This window comes from Pipra filicauda, unplaced genomic scaffold (genome assembly GCF_003945595.2).
Source record: "Pipra filicauda isolate LSUMZ 115617 unplaced genomic scaffold, ASM394559v2 scaffold16_size7369187_pilon, whole genome shotgun sequence".
Classification (NCBI taxonomy): Eukaryota; Metazoa; Chordata; class Aves; order Passeriformes; family Pipridae; genus Pipra; species Pipra filicauda.
Genome location: NW_024104207.1, coordinates 589,613 through 606,775, shown reverse-complemented (window position 1 = coordinate 606,775; position 17,163 = coordinate 589,613). Strand labels below are relative to the sequence as shown.

Sequence of the window (17,163 nt, the reverse complement as noted above, 5' to 3'; positions counted from 1 at the left end):
TGTTGGATAAGGACTGCAGAAAATCCAGCACTCTGGAGTGTTTCAGCATTGGTTTCATGTGAATACATCCTCTCATGAATTTTTCTGAAGGAAGGAGGTTTGTGAAGTTGGATTTTGTTTTAATTTATTTGGGCCCCTGTCCAGACCAGCTTGGCATATTTTTTGGCCTAATGAGTACTTGACTGGGATGCCACCAAGTATATTGTTGGTTCTGCAAGAAGTTCATAAGGATTGATGAGTCCTTATGCTGTGCTCTTTGCCTGGGCAAGTCCAGGAACCCAAGCAAAGCATATGAAGGCTGCTGCCCAATTGGCTTTTTGTTAAAGAACTGACTGTGCTTTTTATGGGGGCTGAGGATGACAATTACTTGAATTCATATTCAGAGTGCATGGCTTGATAGCGATGTTTTATCTAAATCAGCCTATTCTTTCCATTGGATCCTTAACCTTTCCCAAAACAACAAAAAAAACAAACCCTGCAAGCTGTTTGATGCTGCTGGTACAAGATATCTGTGACGTTCCAGCTCCAGAAACAACCTTGTTTTAATATCAGGCAAAGTCATTCTTGCATTCAGACACAAAGAGGTCGTGATTAAGCTTTGTGCTCTGTTACCTGACAAGAGATGATTTTTAAGCGTGAACCACATACATCATTATTAGAGCTATTGGCCTGTTGCCCATCAAAGCACCGATTATTTTCTACAACAGCTACTCCAGTTCCTCTCCTTTTAGTTTCCTGTTATCTCACATGGACATCAGCAGTCCCTTTGCCAAATTTCTTCGTAAAACTGTGGCACTCCAGACTCATAGGAAGAGGATTTATCAGCTCTACAGCAGTTAATTGCTTTAGCTAGCAAATGGCATTGTCCTCTGAACAGTGGAGATGCAGAAAGGTGGTGCATATTGTCAAAAGCAAACCACTTTGAAAGTTGTTCTATCTTGGTGTGGAAGTTAAGAGAACTAGTAGTGGATTCAGTATCTTAGATCTGCTTATCAAAATGTCCCAGAAATGTGCTACTGAGGTATTTTGAGAGATTCTGTACTTCTAAGAAGTGGAATTTCTCTTGATTTATTAATATGCTTTGCTTAGCTAGGCCTGTTTGGGAGCAGTTACTCCTTGAGTATTAGTGCTTAGTTGGCTGCTTGAATACACAATTCCTGAGTAAATTTGTCCTTTGTATCTCATTCTCTTTAATGTATGTTTCCCAGAGGAGCTCCTTTAGCCAGATCTGTTGCAGGAGTAATTATTTCATCAGGATTTAATGTATAGCTTGATTGCGCTTTGAAGACATTCTCTTGAGGAGTTTTTATAATTTCAACAAGGGATCATAGCATGTAAACAAGAAAATAAACATTATCTTTCATATTAATAAACAAGATGATTAAATAATAACCACAATTGTTAATTGGTACTTGGAGATAGAGGCTAATGACTGTCTTGAGTTCCACAATGGCAGTACCAACAGGTAGAGACTCTTTCCTGCACAGTAAAGCTGTATATAATTTAGGAGGCATTACAGTTTTAATGTGCAGCTGCAACTACTGTGAAGTTTTGCAACTGTGTGCCTGGTGTCCTATTTCAGGCATATGTTTTCATACTGAATGAAGTATTAGCAAGGGGGTTTGAGATTTAGGCAGTTAAATCAGTTCTCATTGCCACCAACTCGCCGAGGTTCTGTATAAACCCATGCTTGTGGTATTTTGCTTCGCTGTGGGATCCAGTTCCTGCTGGTTTCAGGATGCAGTTGGAGTCAAAAGCTGCTTCTTTCCTCAGAGGCAAAAGTCTGGCTTGCTCCTCAATAGACAGTGGCTTCAGGCTCCCTCTGAGTTTGGAACTAGAGCCTCATTTTTTCATCATACGAATCTTTGCCTTTTTCTAAATGCTGCAGTGTTTATAGAGGGAAAAGGGAGCACATAGGGGGTCCGCAACTCTGGAAGTTGAAGTAAAAAGGTTCATAACACACAAGTTTGGGAATATAGAACATAGGACTGGGAATTTTTGAGATCTGTATTGAGAGTCCTGCCCTTAGTGCTGACTAGCTGTCTGATGTTGACTCAAATGTGGCATTTTGCTCCTCAGATACAACCAGTTCTTTGTATTGTTACTCATTTGAAGCCAGTAACGCTGCTAGAAGAAACTGTGCAGCCCTTCTGCTCTTGGTATTTGGTTTTGCTTCTAACCTACCATAAATATAAGAAAAGGAAGAGTTTTTATCTCTGATCAGCTTACTAAACTGACTTAGCCTGAGACTGACTAACAGCAAGATTTGGGGCAAGGTTAGAGTTCTAGATTTACCCTTAATTTGTTATGACAGCAAAGCACTGACTTAGTTTCTCCATGTCTGTTGCTTATAATACTTCACAGATGCTAGTGCCAGTTTGATCTCACTGAAAAGTACTTGGAGATCTTAGGCTGAAAGATATGATGAAAATATAAAGTAGTCATTGTATAAAGATACTTTTGGTCATCACATATTTATAAACTAATATGTTCAAAGTGACAAGATGTTTTGTTGCAAGCATGGACCAGAATAGGGATTTGTCCCCAGAAGACCTATTGGCATCAGTAGCGTGGCCTCAAGTTGTCCACAGGTGCTGGCAGTGGAACACTTTGCAATTTTGCAAATTTTGAACATTTTACAATTGTTCAAAGTAATGTTAAAAAATAACATGTTGGATGCTTTTACGATACTTATTTGTGAGTGGACTACTATCTACTGACAGCCTCAGGGTCAGATCACACATGTGTTATTTGGGTAGTAAAGCTCTCATTGACTTCGAGAGAGCTGAGATTTCACCCCCACTGCCACCCCCAGATACCCAGCATGTGCTTGCTAACACATATTTTTATTCTACTTAAATCTGCAGGGTGATTTTTTTTTTTTTCCATGTGGGTTTTGATGTAGACTTGAGTTTCTGTTGTTGTTTCTTGCTGTATTGTTCAGTGTTGCTGATGGGAAATAACAGAAAAAAACTGATTATATTCCTATTTTTATTCACAGGGAAGAATGTTACAATTTTAATTGTATGTTCTAATTTTTCCTCCTTCATCTTTTATGTTTTGAATTTCTACATTTCAAAAGCAGCATCATTATCATTCAGCACATTAAAGCATGTCTTTTTAATAGCTTTCCATTTTAATGTGAAAGAATGGAATTGGGGAGGAAAAACCAATCTGTCTTGAAGGAAATTTTCTGTTATCTAAGGATTTTCTGTGCAGCCAACAGGAGAGGATCTTGAGCTTGGCTGACTTGGAGTATTATTCTCTGCCTTGAGTAACTTGTAGAGTACAAAGAACTACTTTCATAATGTTATCACCAACAAAGTCCATCTGGTTCTGCCAGTGACAAGGGAATTATTTCAGCTTTTTATTATGTCAGTGAGATGTTAGCTTTTTAGGATTCAGATGTTAGCTGTTGGGGGAAAGAAGGGAAAGTTAGATAATAATAGAAACTCTGTTGGTGGAGAAGTTAACTGAATATTTTGCCAGTAATTTTCCTACCCATATTTCCTTCTATTGGCATTCTGATGGTTTATCCTTATGAAATCAGATTAGAATGCAATGACTTGATATGTTAAGCAGGCAGTGATGACAATGAGCATCTGTTTGTCTGGTCCAGATTCCCATTAACACCTAGTAACATTGTCCTTTCTTGCTATTACTTTTATACAGAGCAGCACAGAAGCTTAACCTGTCTTCGAAGAGAAAGAAATACCATCCACCCCTGCCACACACACATGACTTCTCTATTTATGCTACTAACTTTAGTGGCATCCTGCAGCTCTGTCCTCCCCCAGCACCACCATGCCTTCTGAGAGCTGTGTCCAAAATCAAGGACAACCCTGGCATTGGAAAGGTAACTTTGGATTTCAACTTTTTAAAATAGCTTTCTAGACAAATTTTAATGGGGCTGGAAGCTTTCAGCCTAGAACAGAGCTGGGTAGGCTCAAGGAAAGGGTCTTGGGATAGAGAGATAGCCACGTCCTTTTGAATGTTCCTGTTATCTCCTGTTGACTTTGTGAAGAGTTGGCAGGCTCAGGGCAGATTCAGTGCTGGAGTGCAGGCTTCCTTGAAGCCAGTTAACATCACTGACAACAGTATTGGCAAAGGTTGTTTTGCCCTTCCTTCTGTTAAAGTAAGAGACGAAATTTCCTTTGATGTCATTGGTCCTAAACCAGTGCACATACAGGCTTTGCCTGTGGAAGAAATAGTCTCTGCATTGCCAGCAAGGCTCAGCCACTGGTGCTGGTGCTGTCTGTCAGCTGAGATGAAGGAGATACATTGAGGGGGCTTTATTTCCCTCTGCTTTGCATGTCATTGTAAAGCAAGAGTAGGAAAATGGAGTAGCAGGAGAGAAATATACGTTTCACCAGCTTAGGAAATGCGGCACCTTTTGAAATGGAAAAATTCGTGCTAATTTTATCTAAAATTAATTAAAATAGAAGCCAATTACTTAGAGCTTTATTCATATTTATAACTGTTTAATCACCCACACAGCAGAGTCTGAACACTTATTTACATAGGCTACAAGAGATTAGTGTTTGAAGATAGAATTGAAGTATGTAATGTGCACAGGAGAACTAAAATATGCACATAGACTAACTATACAAATCAGCATTAACAGAAAGAGATTGTCAGCCTAAATACCTACAGCTGACACTTGCTCACAGTGAATATTCTGTATTTCGTAACTCAGTGAATTTGTGCTAAATGGAAAACAAAGCAATAGTTTTGGCTGTTTTAAGCAGGTGGAAACTCACAGATGAAAATGTGGTTTCTCCTCCTGTTTTTCCAGTGTCTTAGAAAAGAGGAGGAAGTATTAAATGGTGAAATACAGAAAACCTGACACAGTAATTTAGAGGTTCACAGGTGGATGAGGTTTTTCTAAGGAATACCCTTTCTATGTGTGTGTTTTTAACAGAGCCCATTTGTTGTGCCTGCCTTTTTTCTGTGACACTTAGTACTTATCCATGGCACAATAACAGGGAGCATGGCATTTCTGAGGCACGTTCCCTTAGGAAGACCTTTAAGTGTGATTGTACATCCTTGTGCCTACGACTCAATAAAACTGTCTTTGCACCTCATTGCACCTGTGTGCCTCCAGCTATGTCTAGCCAAGAAACTTCAGCCTTTGTACTATGCTTTGAGGGTGGCTGGTGGAGCTTCCCAGCAAGACCTGTACTTTATGGAAAGCTCTGGTTTATCTTAAACAAGATTCAAAAGTCTAATATAGATCAAGTGCATTATCCCAGATAGCAGGAGATTATATGCCTTGAGTCATGTGCTCTACCTACTTTCTTCATTAGCGAGTAGAGCAGAGAGCTTTCCAAGGGAAAGCTAAAGAGTACGGTAGGACCTTGGGCAAATCAGCTGTGGAAACTTCTCTTTCAGCACAGGATATATATCTGTAGTATGCTGGAAATGTGGGTGACATTCCTCCCCTGCCTGGCATGTTACAACAAGAATTTCCAGAGTTTATGGGTCAGTGAGTTACTATAGACCCTCAAAATGTCTGTTGTTTAGCTCTTAGCTGAAAACATTAAAAACATAGAATCATAGCATATCCTGAGTTGGACAGGACCTACAAGGATCATTGAGTATTGAAGATGCTGTTTGTTTGGGCCCAGGATTTCAGCTGAGTCCTTCTCACCGCATACTTGTTAACCAAAATTTGGAAGAACCCTGTGCTGTGCTGGAGAGGATAGAAACTCTCTGCTAATTGAATCAGCCCTTTAGTTCTTACAGTTAAAACCTAGACCATCCAAATGGTGATGTGGTGTGCTAGTTCCTAGTTTTAATGGTTCTCAAAAAACAAGGTAACTAGGCATCTTCTCTGATCCAGTTTGATACGCAATACCTATTAAATGTCTCTCTTAGCCCATTCCTCTTTCACAACATCACAATATCAGTGTTGGTCCATAAAAAAAGCCCTCCAGCAATACGTCTTTTTGTAAAAATTATGAGTCAGCACAAATGAAATCTCATGTGTCCAAATTCTTAGAACTTGTGGTCAAAGGAAGTGTCACTTCTTTAAAGGTGTACTTTAGTAGTAAAAACTTATAGTTTTTAACCTTTTCTGAGCAATACCAAACAGCTTTTGATAGCATTTAGCTCACTATGCATTAGCACTCTCCATTATTTCCTCTTCATCAACTTCTGCTGATCAAGATTTACTCAGCTGGTATCTCATGATGAGGGTGATGGGAATAAAGTAATCACTTTTATTCCTCACTGCTTTAAGTATCATAGCAATTGAGAGAACAATCAGTAAACACTGGCAGTTGTGCTGTGATCCTCTGTTAACTTCAGTCTCTCTTCTAACAGCTTTTTACTTTACACTCCTCCTGCTTATCATTTTCCTCAGGGTTTTTTTGCAGCCTGTCCAGTGATGAGTATAAAATACACACAGGAGACAGAATCAGTGATGAATTATGGAGTCACTTTTTCCTACCACAGCATCTGTGGCTCATGCTGTCCTTGGTTTATGTGATCATTTCCATGTCAGCAGTGTCCCTCACTCAACTCTTACAGCTGGTGGGGCAGCTTTTTCCTCCCTCACCTCCAAGGAGAGGAAGTTGTGCAAGAATGATAAATAGAAGTAACAAACTGGAAACCTATGAAGTGTCCAAGATGCTTCAGTGAGAGCAATGTGCAAACTGAAGAGATTAATGATATGCCAACTGTACCAAAATACCATTTATTGTAAGTGATTAAGGCCTGAATACTACAGCAACTAATTATTATCTGTATCGACACATTCTTAGTAGTCTCGTTTCTTTTGTAAATCTGCTGGAAACTCAGAGTAAAGTGCACATTGAAACATTTACAATGGCAAATATGAATGGCTTTCTGTATGGTCCCTGCAGTGGTAATTCTTAATATTTTGTCACCCCAGGGATACTCAAGGTTGTATTTTAGCTGGTATTCAATATGCTATAAGAGACACAGGAACATAATGTGGAAAATGTGAGGGCCAAAAGTAGAACAAGGTGTCCAGAGGGAATCTAGAAGTATAGTGTCATAAGGCTGACTTTGAGACCGGGTATCCAGGCAAAGTGGTTGAAACAATAATAAAGATAAAAATTAGCAGGCAGGGATTAATGCCATATAGGAGGGATCAGTTGTTGAAGCTTTTACAGATAGAGCACATACATTAGCATTTTGCGGAAGAGTCAGTGAACATTAGAATAGGGTTGGTCTGATTTATAGAGTGTATTTGGATTATGTAAAAGCTTTTTGACAAGTGCCTTGACCTAAGTTTCTTAAAAAACTCTAATTTGTCATGTATTCTCTAGTGGCTTAATAACTGGTAGGAAATGAGGGTAGATTTCACACTGAAGGAAAGTTAGCAGTGTTGTCATATGGAAATCCATCCTGTTTGGTGTTGTCTCTATTACATAGTTTGGGTGAGGTGGTGAAGCTGTGTATTCACAGCAGCCAAAACTAAAACTGACTGTGAAGATTTGGAAAATGATGTCATGACACTGAAGTTACTGGGTGAGTAAGGAGGCAGATGGACTTTCATATTGATTAATACAGGGTAATGTATGCAAGAAAAGCAGCTCTGACTATGCATGCACAAACAGTAAGCTGTGAGGAAATCAGACATGACTAGAACCCATTTTAACAGCCAATGTGGAAGCTACAGTATTAGTTTGTTATCAACCTGAGCTTCTAAAGAAATGCTTTACTGACTGTTCAGAAGGCAAAAAGATTAAGCATTGTTAATTTTAGGGGGTCTCTAACAATATGTGATATAAATACATGTTCCTCCTCAGGCTCATAATGTATAAATAACAGCCACTCATTGATGTTTTTTTTCCTGTATTTGCCTTCTTCCTTGAGGTGAGATCTTTAAAGAAGTTTGAGAGGATGGTAACAAGAAATATAAAGATGTCCCCTCCTCTGTCATGTATTTATCTCCAAATTACCTTCTCAGAGGAGAGGCACTCCTGTGACTGAGTGAGGGAAGGACTGAGTCCTCAGACTCCAGCATGCAGAAGCAGCAGTGGAGTGTATTTCACTGCTGGCATAGACCTTGACCCCAGTCAACCTAAACCTTTGGAGAAAAGACCTCACCAAACAAATTAACATCTGTACTTAGAATTTTATCTTCCTTATCCTTACTTGATATACACTTTCAAAGCTGTCCTACTGTGACTGTTGGCTTATCGTGCAAAAAACTCCCTTTGGCAAAAGCACTGACTCAATAGTGAGCTGAAGGCGTTAAGCCTTTTTCATTGGTTTCAAAGTTAAACACAGAAATAAGAGTTATTCTGAATTGGGTGATGGGACAGTTGAATCTAAGGAACTGTTTGAAGGCAGCATCTGGATTATTTTGCGTTCTTCTGTGGTGTCTATAATCGGACAGGTCCTGCCACTGATTGTGGGACCTTTTCTTGAACTTCTGAGCCCAACAGGCATTTGGGGAAGGGAAGAGGCTTAATTGTTGCTTTTCATAAACTACATGACTACAGCAAAGGCAGTTACTGTGCATTGTGAGAACTGCTGGACGAGACAGGATGTGGAGAGATTTCGATGGCCAATTCTTGCACTTGAACTCAGTTATTGATTATTTTAGCCCAACATCTAAATTTATTCCTAATCTCACATCATCATCTCCATGTGTATCATATAGTTCTGCTGCGGTGAAATTGCTATATGGCTTTTATGGTTGAATGCATTTGTTATTAGAGACCTACTTCAGCAGAGAGCCTGTGTGTATCTTTTACAATTTGAATTTATAATTTCTCACTGTTTCAAGTATTCTTCTGGAAGGTGGAAAATAAATATCTTATTAATTTCTTTTATATTTCAGAAATACTAATTTTTCCCATTATAATAATTTCAGCAGAAGTATGTGGACTTGCCCCATGATATAAATCTTTAATTAAGCCTTTTGTTAATTTTCTTTACTAATACTGCAAGATGTTATACACTCTAACAGGTGCTTATAAGGATTGTCAATATTCAAAAATACCAAGCAGAGAAAAGTTAAAAAGAAAAAAAATTAGAATGGTAGGTCTGTCTGCGACCTGTGTTTCATGTAATCAACAATGTTCAAACTCTTGCACAAAGGAAAATCCCACTACCAATGCAAACTGGATGCTGAAAGGAATTTTGCTCACTACTGATAAATGTTACATAGTAAAATTCATACCTTTCTCTTGAATGTGCCAAAAGCATCAAAGTCCAAATCATTTAGCTGAATCCTACTTAAAAGGCAATGATCCAGTGCAGTATGATTCTTGTAACTGAATCATTTTTGTGGTCTCTCTGGGTGTTATTAAATTTAATGTCAGAATAGTAGGAAAGACGTCTGAAAGCCATTTAATATTGTCACTGGAAAGAAGTTAGATTATGCTCAATTTCTGACATTAATGTGCTACTTAAGATAATTTATCATATTGTGGTATTAAAAAAGGCATCCTTTTTACAGTGACTGCTGCGTAGCATTCTAATGTGCTATTTTTCTTTAGCATGGTAGGAAACCTTTTTCATGCAAAATGTTTTTTTTTTTCTGGGGTTCTATTCAGCTCATTCTTTATAATACTGCATCACTTACAACAGTAACTTTAAGTGCTTGTCGCTTTCAAGGATTCTGTCAATTTTTTTGTGTTAGAATGACAGAATCCTCCTGTGTAAGATAATTGAAGTGGAGCATTACAGAGGACCTGAATTGTCAGACATGTTTCTTGGACAGGTATATGTATACTGGTCTCCGTTTACGAGTTTTAGGCATTTACTTTCATTTATGCTTTACCAAGTGATAGCTAAGGTACTGCTAATATGATTTACTAATCATGCAGGATTTTCTTAAGTGTGCTGTGTGTCCCATTCACTGGTTCTCACGATGGTTTGATGACAGATAACAAATAGGTACTTAATTTTGTCATCTTTATTGCTCCTTGTTTCCTAATGACTAAAGCGTTATTTCTGATATAAGTCATGTATCATACTAAGTACTTGTCTATCGATGTATGTAGCACTGTATCATCCCAAGTGTGTGTATCCCTGCCAAAACACCTTGAACTGCTTAAACAAAAACATGGAAAAGTTAGATAAAAATACATAAATTCTTCTACTTTCACCTTCTACTGTTTTCACCTTGACAAAATGAAATAGTTTTCTTCATGTTTTCTCGGAGTAGAGAATCAATTCTTAACAGAGTACAATATAGAAGTGATTTTTTTTTCTTTTTTTTTTAGGTTCTCCCAGGGGAGCTAGCTGGTCTATGCTAGCATGGCAATTTTGCATATAAATTTGCCATCCATTGGTAGTGGCAGTATATGAAAAGCTTGTAAGAACTACCCGCAGTAAACCAATTTAGCAAGGGTTATATATCTGTCAGTTACAATTAAATCCATGAAAAATATTGGCTCTGAACTAGGACTTTTGTAATTTGATTTACACTGTGGTTGAAAAATAAGTGATTTCATTGGAAAATGGTCTTTATTCAACTGAATGTGAATTCTTTGTAATTTCTCTCTGAGAAATCTTAATTCAGAGTGGTGGGTGTCTAAACATAGTTATTTAATTAACCTGCTGCTATATGCCATTTTGTGAACATTGGGCAAAATTAACCTCCTGGCTGCACGATGCCTGTCAAAGATGTGTGTTTCCAGGGAATATTTAGTGTCTGTTCAAATTTGATATAATGACATTTATTGCTAAAGATCAAATTGGTTGTTCATTTAGGAATTATGATACTGCTCTTATGCAGAATATGACCAGCATTTCTAAAATGGATTCCAGTATAGTGCCATCACCTTCCCAAAATACAGACAGATTAAGTCACTTTATTTTAGTAAAAAGGCTTGAGCCCATGTATTTTAAAATTTTACATGCTTTTTAATCCATTCCTTTTACTTTTTCCTTCTCATTCCGTCTAATTTGAAACTTGACAACTACATAAGCATCAAATGCTAACAAAACATCACTACAAAAACATAAACACTGCACATCCATTGATTTCAAAGGAGGTACCATATGTTACAGTTATGCCTGTGCTAACATACTTGGCTGGGTCAGGATCTTAATTTCCTCACCATTCAAAATGCCATGGAGTCTAGTCATTACCTAGTGAATTAGTGGAGTCTTTTCCATCTACATGTCTGCCCCTCATTAAACTGTGTAGAGTATTTGGCACCCTCCACTTAGAGATGAATGAACAACTTTGATCTCTCTCTATATCTCTCTCTCTGTATATATATATATATATATATTTATATATATAAATAATTTTTTAATTGTCTAAAACATATAGTAGAGGTCCATGATTAGTCTTAAGAACAGAATTCAAATCATAAGGTTCTTTAAGTGTGAGATGGTCTTTCCCCTTTCTCTGGTCTCCGAGTTTATAGCCTTTCCATCTCTCTTGGTTATGGGGTAGTAATCTGTGAGAACCTGACTGTCAGTCTCCTGGCTCTTTCTGTCTAAAATTGTGTAGATCATTCTCTCTGTTATCACTGGCTCTCTTTTCTCTACCAATTCAGCCTTGGATGTGATTTCTTCTGGGACAACACATGCCTCACTGGTCTTAGGGGAGTTTTGTGTTCATTGACATGTGACTTTGTGATAGCTCCATTCAATTCAGCATATCCAAAATATATGGGCTTTATTAGATAAAATTGCTAGCTTGCCTCTGACCATCAGTCTCATGTTCATGTCTTGCTGTCAGAGTTGCTTCGAATTTTGGGTTTCACAGTTTTTTGGTCTGTCTCTTACTTTTTCCAGACCTGTTTCTGGCAGTGACATAGGCTTGATGTTCTGCACTGTCTTGCTGAGTCCGCAAGTCAACTCATTATTTTGGTTGCTGTGACTCCCTCATCCCATTCTCCTCAACTCCAGCTCGTTCAGTATGTTTGGGGGAGGATCTGGAAATCACGAGTCCACAAAAGGGTCCCACGGGACTGGCAACAGTGGAGAAGGTCACAGCATGGGAACAGTGACTGCCATGTGGTGATGGGGCAGGAGGTCTCTCCTTGTGACCCTTAGGTGTGAAACGGGGCAGCCAGTAGCAGTGGAGGAGGAGAGCTGCAAGAGGAGGAAGGGCTGGTACCAACCAGCATGTACAGCCTTCAGTTTCTGAGTTATTTCAGTATTTAGGTGAAAATTGTTAAATATGCATCTAGATTTTACTTTAATAAGGGTCAAAGTTCTCAAGGTCTAGAGTTTTTGCTCAGGACTCCAACAGGTTACCGAAATTTGAGTAGATCTGTGGTTTTCTAGTGATCTCATCAGATGTTTCTAAAACTTTTCGGGGTTTAGTCCAAGAATCATCAGCATTGCCCTTGTCATCCACACATGGGCCTTTTCTTTCCCCCCCTTTTCTTTTCAGAAATGTGCCCTTTTGCCAGTTTTTCTCCCTTAAAATTCTTTATGTTTGCTTAAACTGTGGTACGATTTTTTTTTAATGCTTCAGCATCCATCCATTAGGCTTGCCCTTACATAGCTGGAATTAATTCTAGCTTGCAGATGTTTTCTTTTGTTGCCTTTCTTTGGCCTGACTTCCACTGTAGGCTGACAGACAGATAAACTTAAAAAAAAATAATTCCTTGATTGCTCTGAATGTCTCTCCCACCCTTGCCAGTGAAGGTTAAAATTACATCCATTGTTGTGCTGGGTGAGAGGTCTCTGACCTTGTGCCACCAATTTCTAGAGCTTTTCCAAATTAGGTCCTTGTTTATTTATTTTTAAAAATTCTTTATCTTGTAATGACATATTCAAGATGTATTTGCTATCTTCTTTTTCCAAACACTTTTGATTTTAATAGGATTTCCTTCAGCAATTCTGCTGACCTGCTGGTTTCTGCAGAAACACGCATTTGGAAAAGTTCAGCAATGTGGTGTGACACCCCAGTGTACAAAACCCACCAGATCAGAGCCAGTTAATTAATGAGATACTTCAGTGGTTTGCATGATTTAGGTTGTCTTCAGGCACTGAGAAAAATGTTACTAATCTGCAAGTATTGTGATGTTTGTGTTTATTTTTTTTGCAAAAATGGAACTCAAATATAAAGCTAGCCTCCTTTTCTATCAACATCCTCATTAAAATAGAGCCTCTCTCCAGTATTCGATGTCTGTATGAATATCGGTGTACAAAGTCTTGTATCCTTCATGATTATAAACTTCCACTTGCATTTCTTTTTCTTACCCTGCACTATCCTCTGCATTGAAGAAGAAATACACAAAAGGGGGGGAAAAAAAGGAGTTAGTAATAATACCTGGTTCTAGAAATAAGGGTCATTTCCATCACAGGATGGATGTGCTGTCTTAGCTCTCCTTAAGGAGTGTAAGAGGAGGTCAGGGCAGGATGCCCATAGCCTGGGATGACATTTCTGAAATCACCAAATCTGTATTGTCTTTCCTTTTTTCTGTTCTTTCTCTCTCCCCTCCTTCCCCATTTCTTTTAGCTCTCTTTCCACCCCCCACCAGACCTGTTCTTATTCCTTTCAACTTGTCTTATTCTTCCATTTCTTTGTTCATTCGCCTCTAAATTCCTTATCTTGTGTTTCCTTGCTTTTTACAAATGTTACCAGTAACTGGTACCACTGCAGCTGGAGTTGATCACACAAAGCTGGACATGTTGTCGAATAATTGCCTGTGCTGGGTGTGATCCTGAGTGTGCCTGAAATTATTGTTATTGCACTTAATTATAATAATTCATTTTCATAAGTGAATAAAAGCATTGGAGCGCAGTTATTGCTGATTCGCTCTCTAGTTATGGGCCAAAGTTACTTTCAGATTTATGGGTTCACATGTTATCTTGAATCCTCCCCTCCCTGCAAGCCCTTGTATCTGGATGATTTCCTGCACTGCACATTGCTGTCCCTGCAGGTGAGCATGTCTTTTGTATGAGAACTAGATAAAGAGACCCAGGAGAAGCTGCAGTTAAATTGATCCTCAAGGCAAGAGCCATGCTAGCTCTATAGTACACTGCTTTTCCAGCAATATTCATTCCAGAAGAGTACTGGGATGAACTTCAGAGCTGAGAATATAAACCTGTCACTTAATATTGGTCCTCAGACACAGGTGTACAAGAAGTGTAAGAAGAATAAATAGTATTGCACCAAACCTTTCCTTATGCACTTAGAAGTTTGTGCATGCACCTGGGATCTGCCTGCTCTTAGTTTTTGCTGTTGTGAAAGGGGTATGTTTGAGTAATCTTCATGCTTGTTGGGACTTTCATGAGCACTTCTGCTTTATTTCTGAGTGAAATCAGTCTGGCTCAGAATCATGAATGTGTGACACATTATAACCCTACAGTCTCTGGTAGATACCACTTATAGATTTATTTAGTGGGCAGAGAAACTAAATGTGTAATCAGTGCTTTTCTACTGGCAAATTTGCTTTTAAACATTAAAAGGGGAACTCCCTTAAGCTGATTTTCTCTTCCTACTCCCATTTGTCTTGAAAGCTCACTTCCACTGTAAAAATGAAGATGACCCTCAAGACCTGTTAAGTTTGGGATCTGATCCAGTATGGGAAGCTATTTTATAATCTTTCTGCTTCAGAGAGGTGGTCTTAAAAAGCTAATTTGACATGCAGGGGTTTTCTGAGGGTGAAGCCATCATTGTGTTTAGGGGGAGCAACACCCTGATGAAGGTAACTTGATGTTTAGGTCAGGAGCAAACCAATTTTCCTCTTATCCAAGCTCTGGCTGCTATAATCTAATAGGTGGAAGAGCGAACAGAAAGGACTGTTTAGATAAGTGCTCTGAAAACAGCATATATTTTAAAATTCATTTTAATCAAGTGACCCTGGAGTGGGCATTTGTACTTACACATATTTATACATTTAGGTTTTGTTTCTTTTTTTTTGCCCAAGGGAGGTTATTTCTATGAGCACCCTGGTAGCATGTCAAGGTTGAGCTAGCAGGCTAATACACAAAACTGGCTTCATGCAGCTTTTATGGGGAAACAGCCTTGAATGTGTCACCTCTGCACTTTGCTTTTGAGGCAGCTGTTTTATTTATTCTAAGGTTTGCTTGTTTTCTGCAACTGTATTTTCATATTCATATTGCCATGAAAGGGGAAAGAAAAGAAAGTGTTGAATAAGGGGACTGCTTGAGTCAATAGGTGGAAGAATTTGCTGCTACCTTTGGTGGAGCCTCCTGCAGTGCTTATGGGAAGGGTTGGTTGTTTCTTAACCTCTTTGGAAAAAATGTTGGGGAAAAGCTTTTGTAGCTGCTTTGTGGAAAATATTTTCTGTGAGGGTGCTTGAATAATTGGGTAGGGATGCCTGTGTGTAGGTTAGCTGCCATAGAGAGGAGGACATGGAAAAACGGAACAGTTGAGAACTTAAATGAAATGTTCAAATTACCTGCCCTTCCCAGCTGATAAAGGCAGGGACAGTTCCCACCTGTCTACTGTAGATCATCCTGGCTTGGGCACTGCAATTCACTGCACACACTGGGTGCAGGTGTGTATGCCATCATCTTTTCATCTTGTCTGGTATGAAGGGCAGTCCCAGAGGGTGGTTGTTTAGATAAGTGCTCTGTTTGCTGCCTGCATTTCCCATTTTTTGCTTTGCTGAAGTAGGTTTTATTTCTCTGGATCCAGGAGTGATGGGGAAGTGCTGACTGTGAAGTCCATTCCTTTTGCAAAGACACAATGTGTCAGTGTAATATGTGCACACCATTTTAATGACAATATTACTGAAACATAGTAAGTAGGAGTTAAATTGTTCTGGGAGATATAAGGTTAAATTTAGCAATAAAATGGAGAATCATTCTTTATCAGAGATGTGAGCTTTCGAACCTGGCTTCCATGTGCAGTATCCAGCTCGGGGCTCAAAGTGAGCCTGACTCATAGAAACATAGAATTGTTTAGGTTGGAAAGGATCTTTAAGATCGAGTCCAACTGTCAACCCAGCACTGCCAAGCCCACCATTAGACCATGTCCCCAAGTGCCACATCCACATATCCTTTAAATACCTCCACGGATGGTGTCTCTACCACTTCCCTCAGCAGCCCGTTCCAGGGCTTGACAACCCTTTAGGTGAAAAATATTTTCCTAATATTCAGCCTAAACCTCTCCTGGTGCAACTTGAGGCCATCTCCTCTTGCCCTATCACTTGTTACCTGTGAGGAGAAATCAACCCCCAACTCGCTACAACCTTTCAGCCTATCATTCTCTGTAGAGAGCGATAAGGTCCCCCCTGAGCCTCCTCTTTTCCCAGCTCCCTTAAGCTGCTCCTCATCAGACTTGTGCTCCAGACTCTTCACCAGCTGTGTTGCCCTTCTCTGGACATGCTCCAGCACCGAAAAGTCTTTCTTGAAGTGAGAGGCCCAAAACTGAATACAGGATTTGAGGTGTGGCCTCACCAGTGCCAAGTGATGACTCATCAGTAGGTGACTGTGTGCTCTATGTCTGGAGGGTTCACCTGGTAGATTTGCAGTGGAGGGGTTCCTCTCTGTCACTCCCCTTCCAAATCAAGTGCAAGTGCTTTAACAGGAGTGGATGTTTAGTGGGTAAGCAGCTGTGTTGCAGGAGATGAAGCTCCTGGTGGGTGCTGTGGAGAGTGCAAGTGTTCCAACTATGGTAGCCATGGAGGCTCTTCATCCAGTGAAACTGCCTGGTTAACTCTGGTACTGAGAGAGTTGTCTGGTAGTTGGATAAGGAGATAATATTGTTGTTCAGCTTGTTATTGAAACATTTCAGACTGGCCATGGAAAAAGTAATTCTTGAAGTTTGATCCGCTGGGCAGTTCAGAGTTGTAGTTGCACCTGTAATGGTAATTTACTTCAATGCAATGTGTATAAAACATGTTGGTACTGACCTTGGAATAATTTCATAAGGATAAATGGTCATAAATAGGTGTGAGGCAGTATTTCACAAGTTTTTCAAGTAAGAATATGATTTCCAGGAAACTTAAAAGAAGCACGTGTGCAGCCGTTGCTGAACTTTCCTCAGACCCAGTCATTTGGCTTCCATAAGCTGCTTTGGAAATCACAAATAATATGTCTGAGCTTTCTAAAAATATTGTTTTAAAAATCTTTGTGTAGGATATTATCATTTGTAGTGTTGCAATAGAAAGGTACTTTGCGAGTGGTTTTGTTTCAAGCTTTTTGACTTTTTAATGGTTTGTGGGGAATTTTTCCTTCCTTTTTTTCTCCATTAAATCTGCAATTAACCACTAAAAAGCCTAGCAATAACAGCAT

At 39.2% G+C, this 17,163-nt stretch overlaps 1 protein-coding gene across 5 annotated transcripts in view; it reads left to right on the top strand.

Annotated features, from left to right (window-relative positions):
- Positions 1 to 17,163, top strand: part of KIF26A (kinesin family member 26A) — a 102,562-nt gene that overhangs the window by 68,635 nt on the left and 16,764 nt on the right. For all 5 annotated transcript variants that reach the window (XM_027732903.2, XM_039379550.1, XM_039379549.1 and 2 more), the window contains one exon: positions 3,673 to 3,856. In XM_027732903.2, the coding sequence (XP_027588704.2) occupies positions 3,673 to 3,856 (184 nt within the window). The remainder of the gene's footprint in view (positions 1 to 3,672; positions 3,857 to 17,163) is intronic.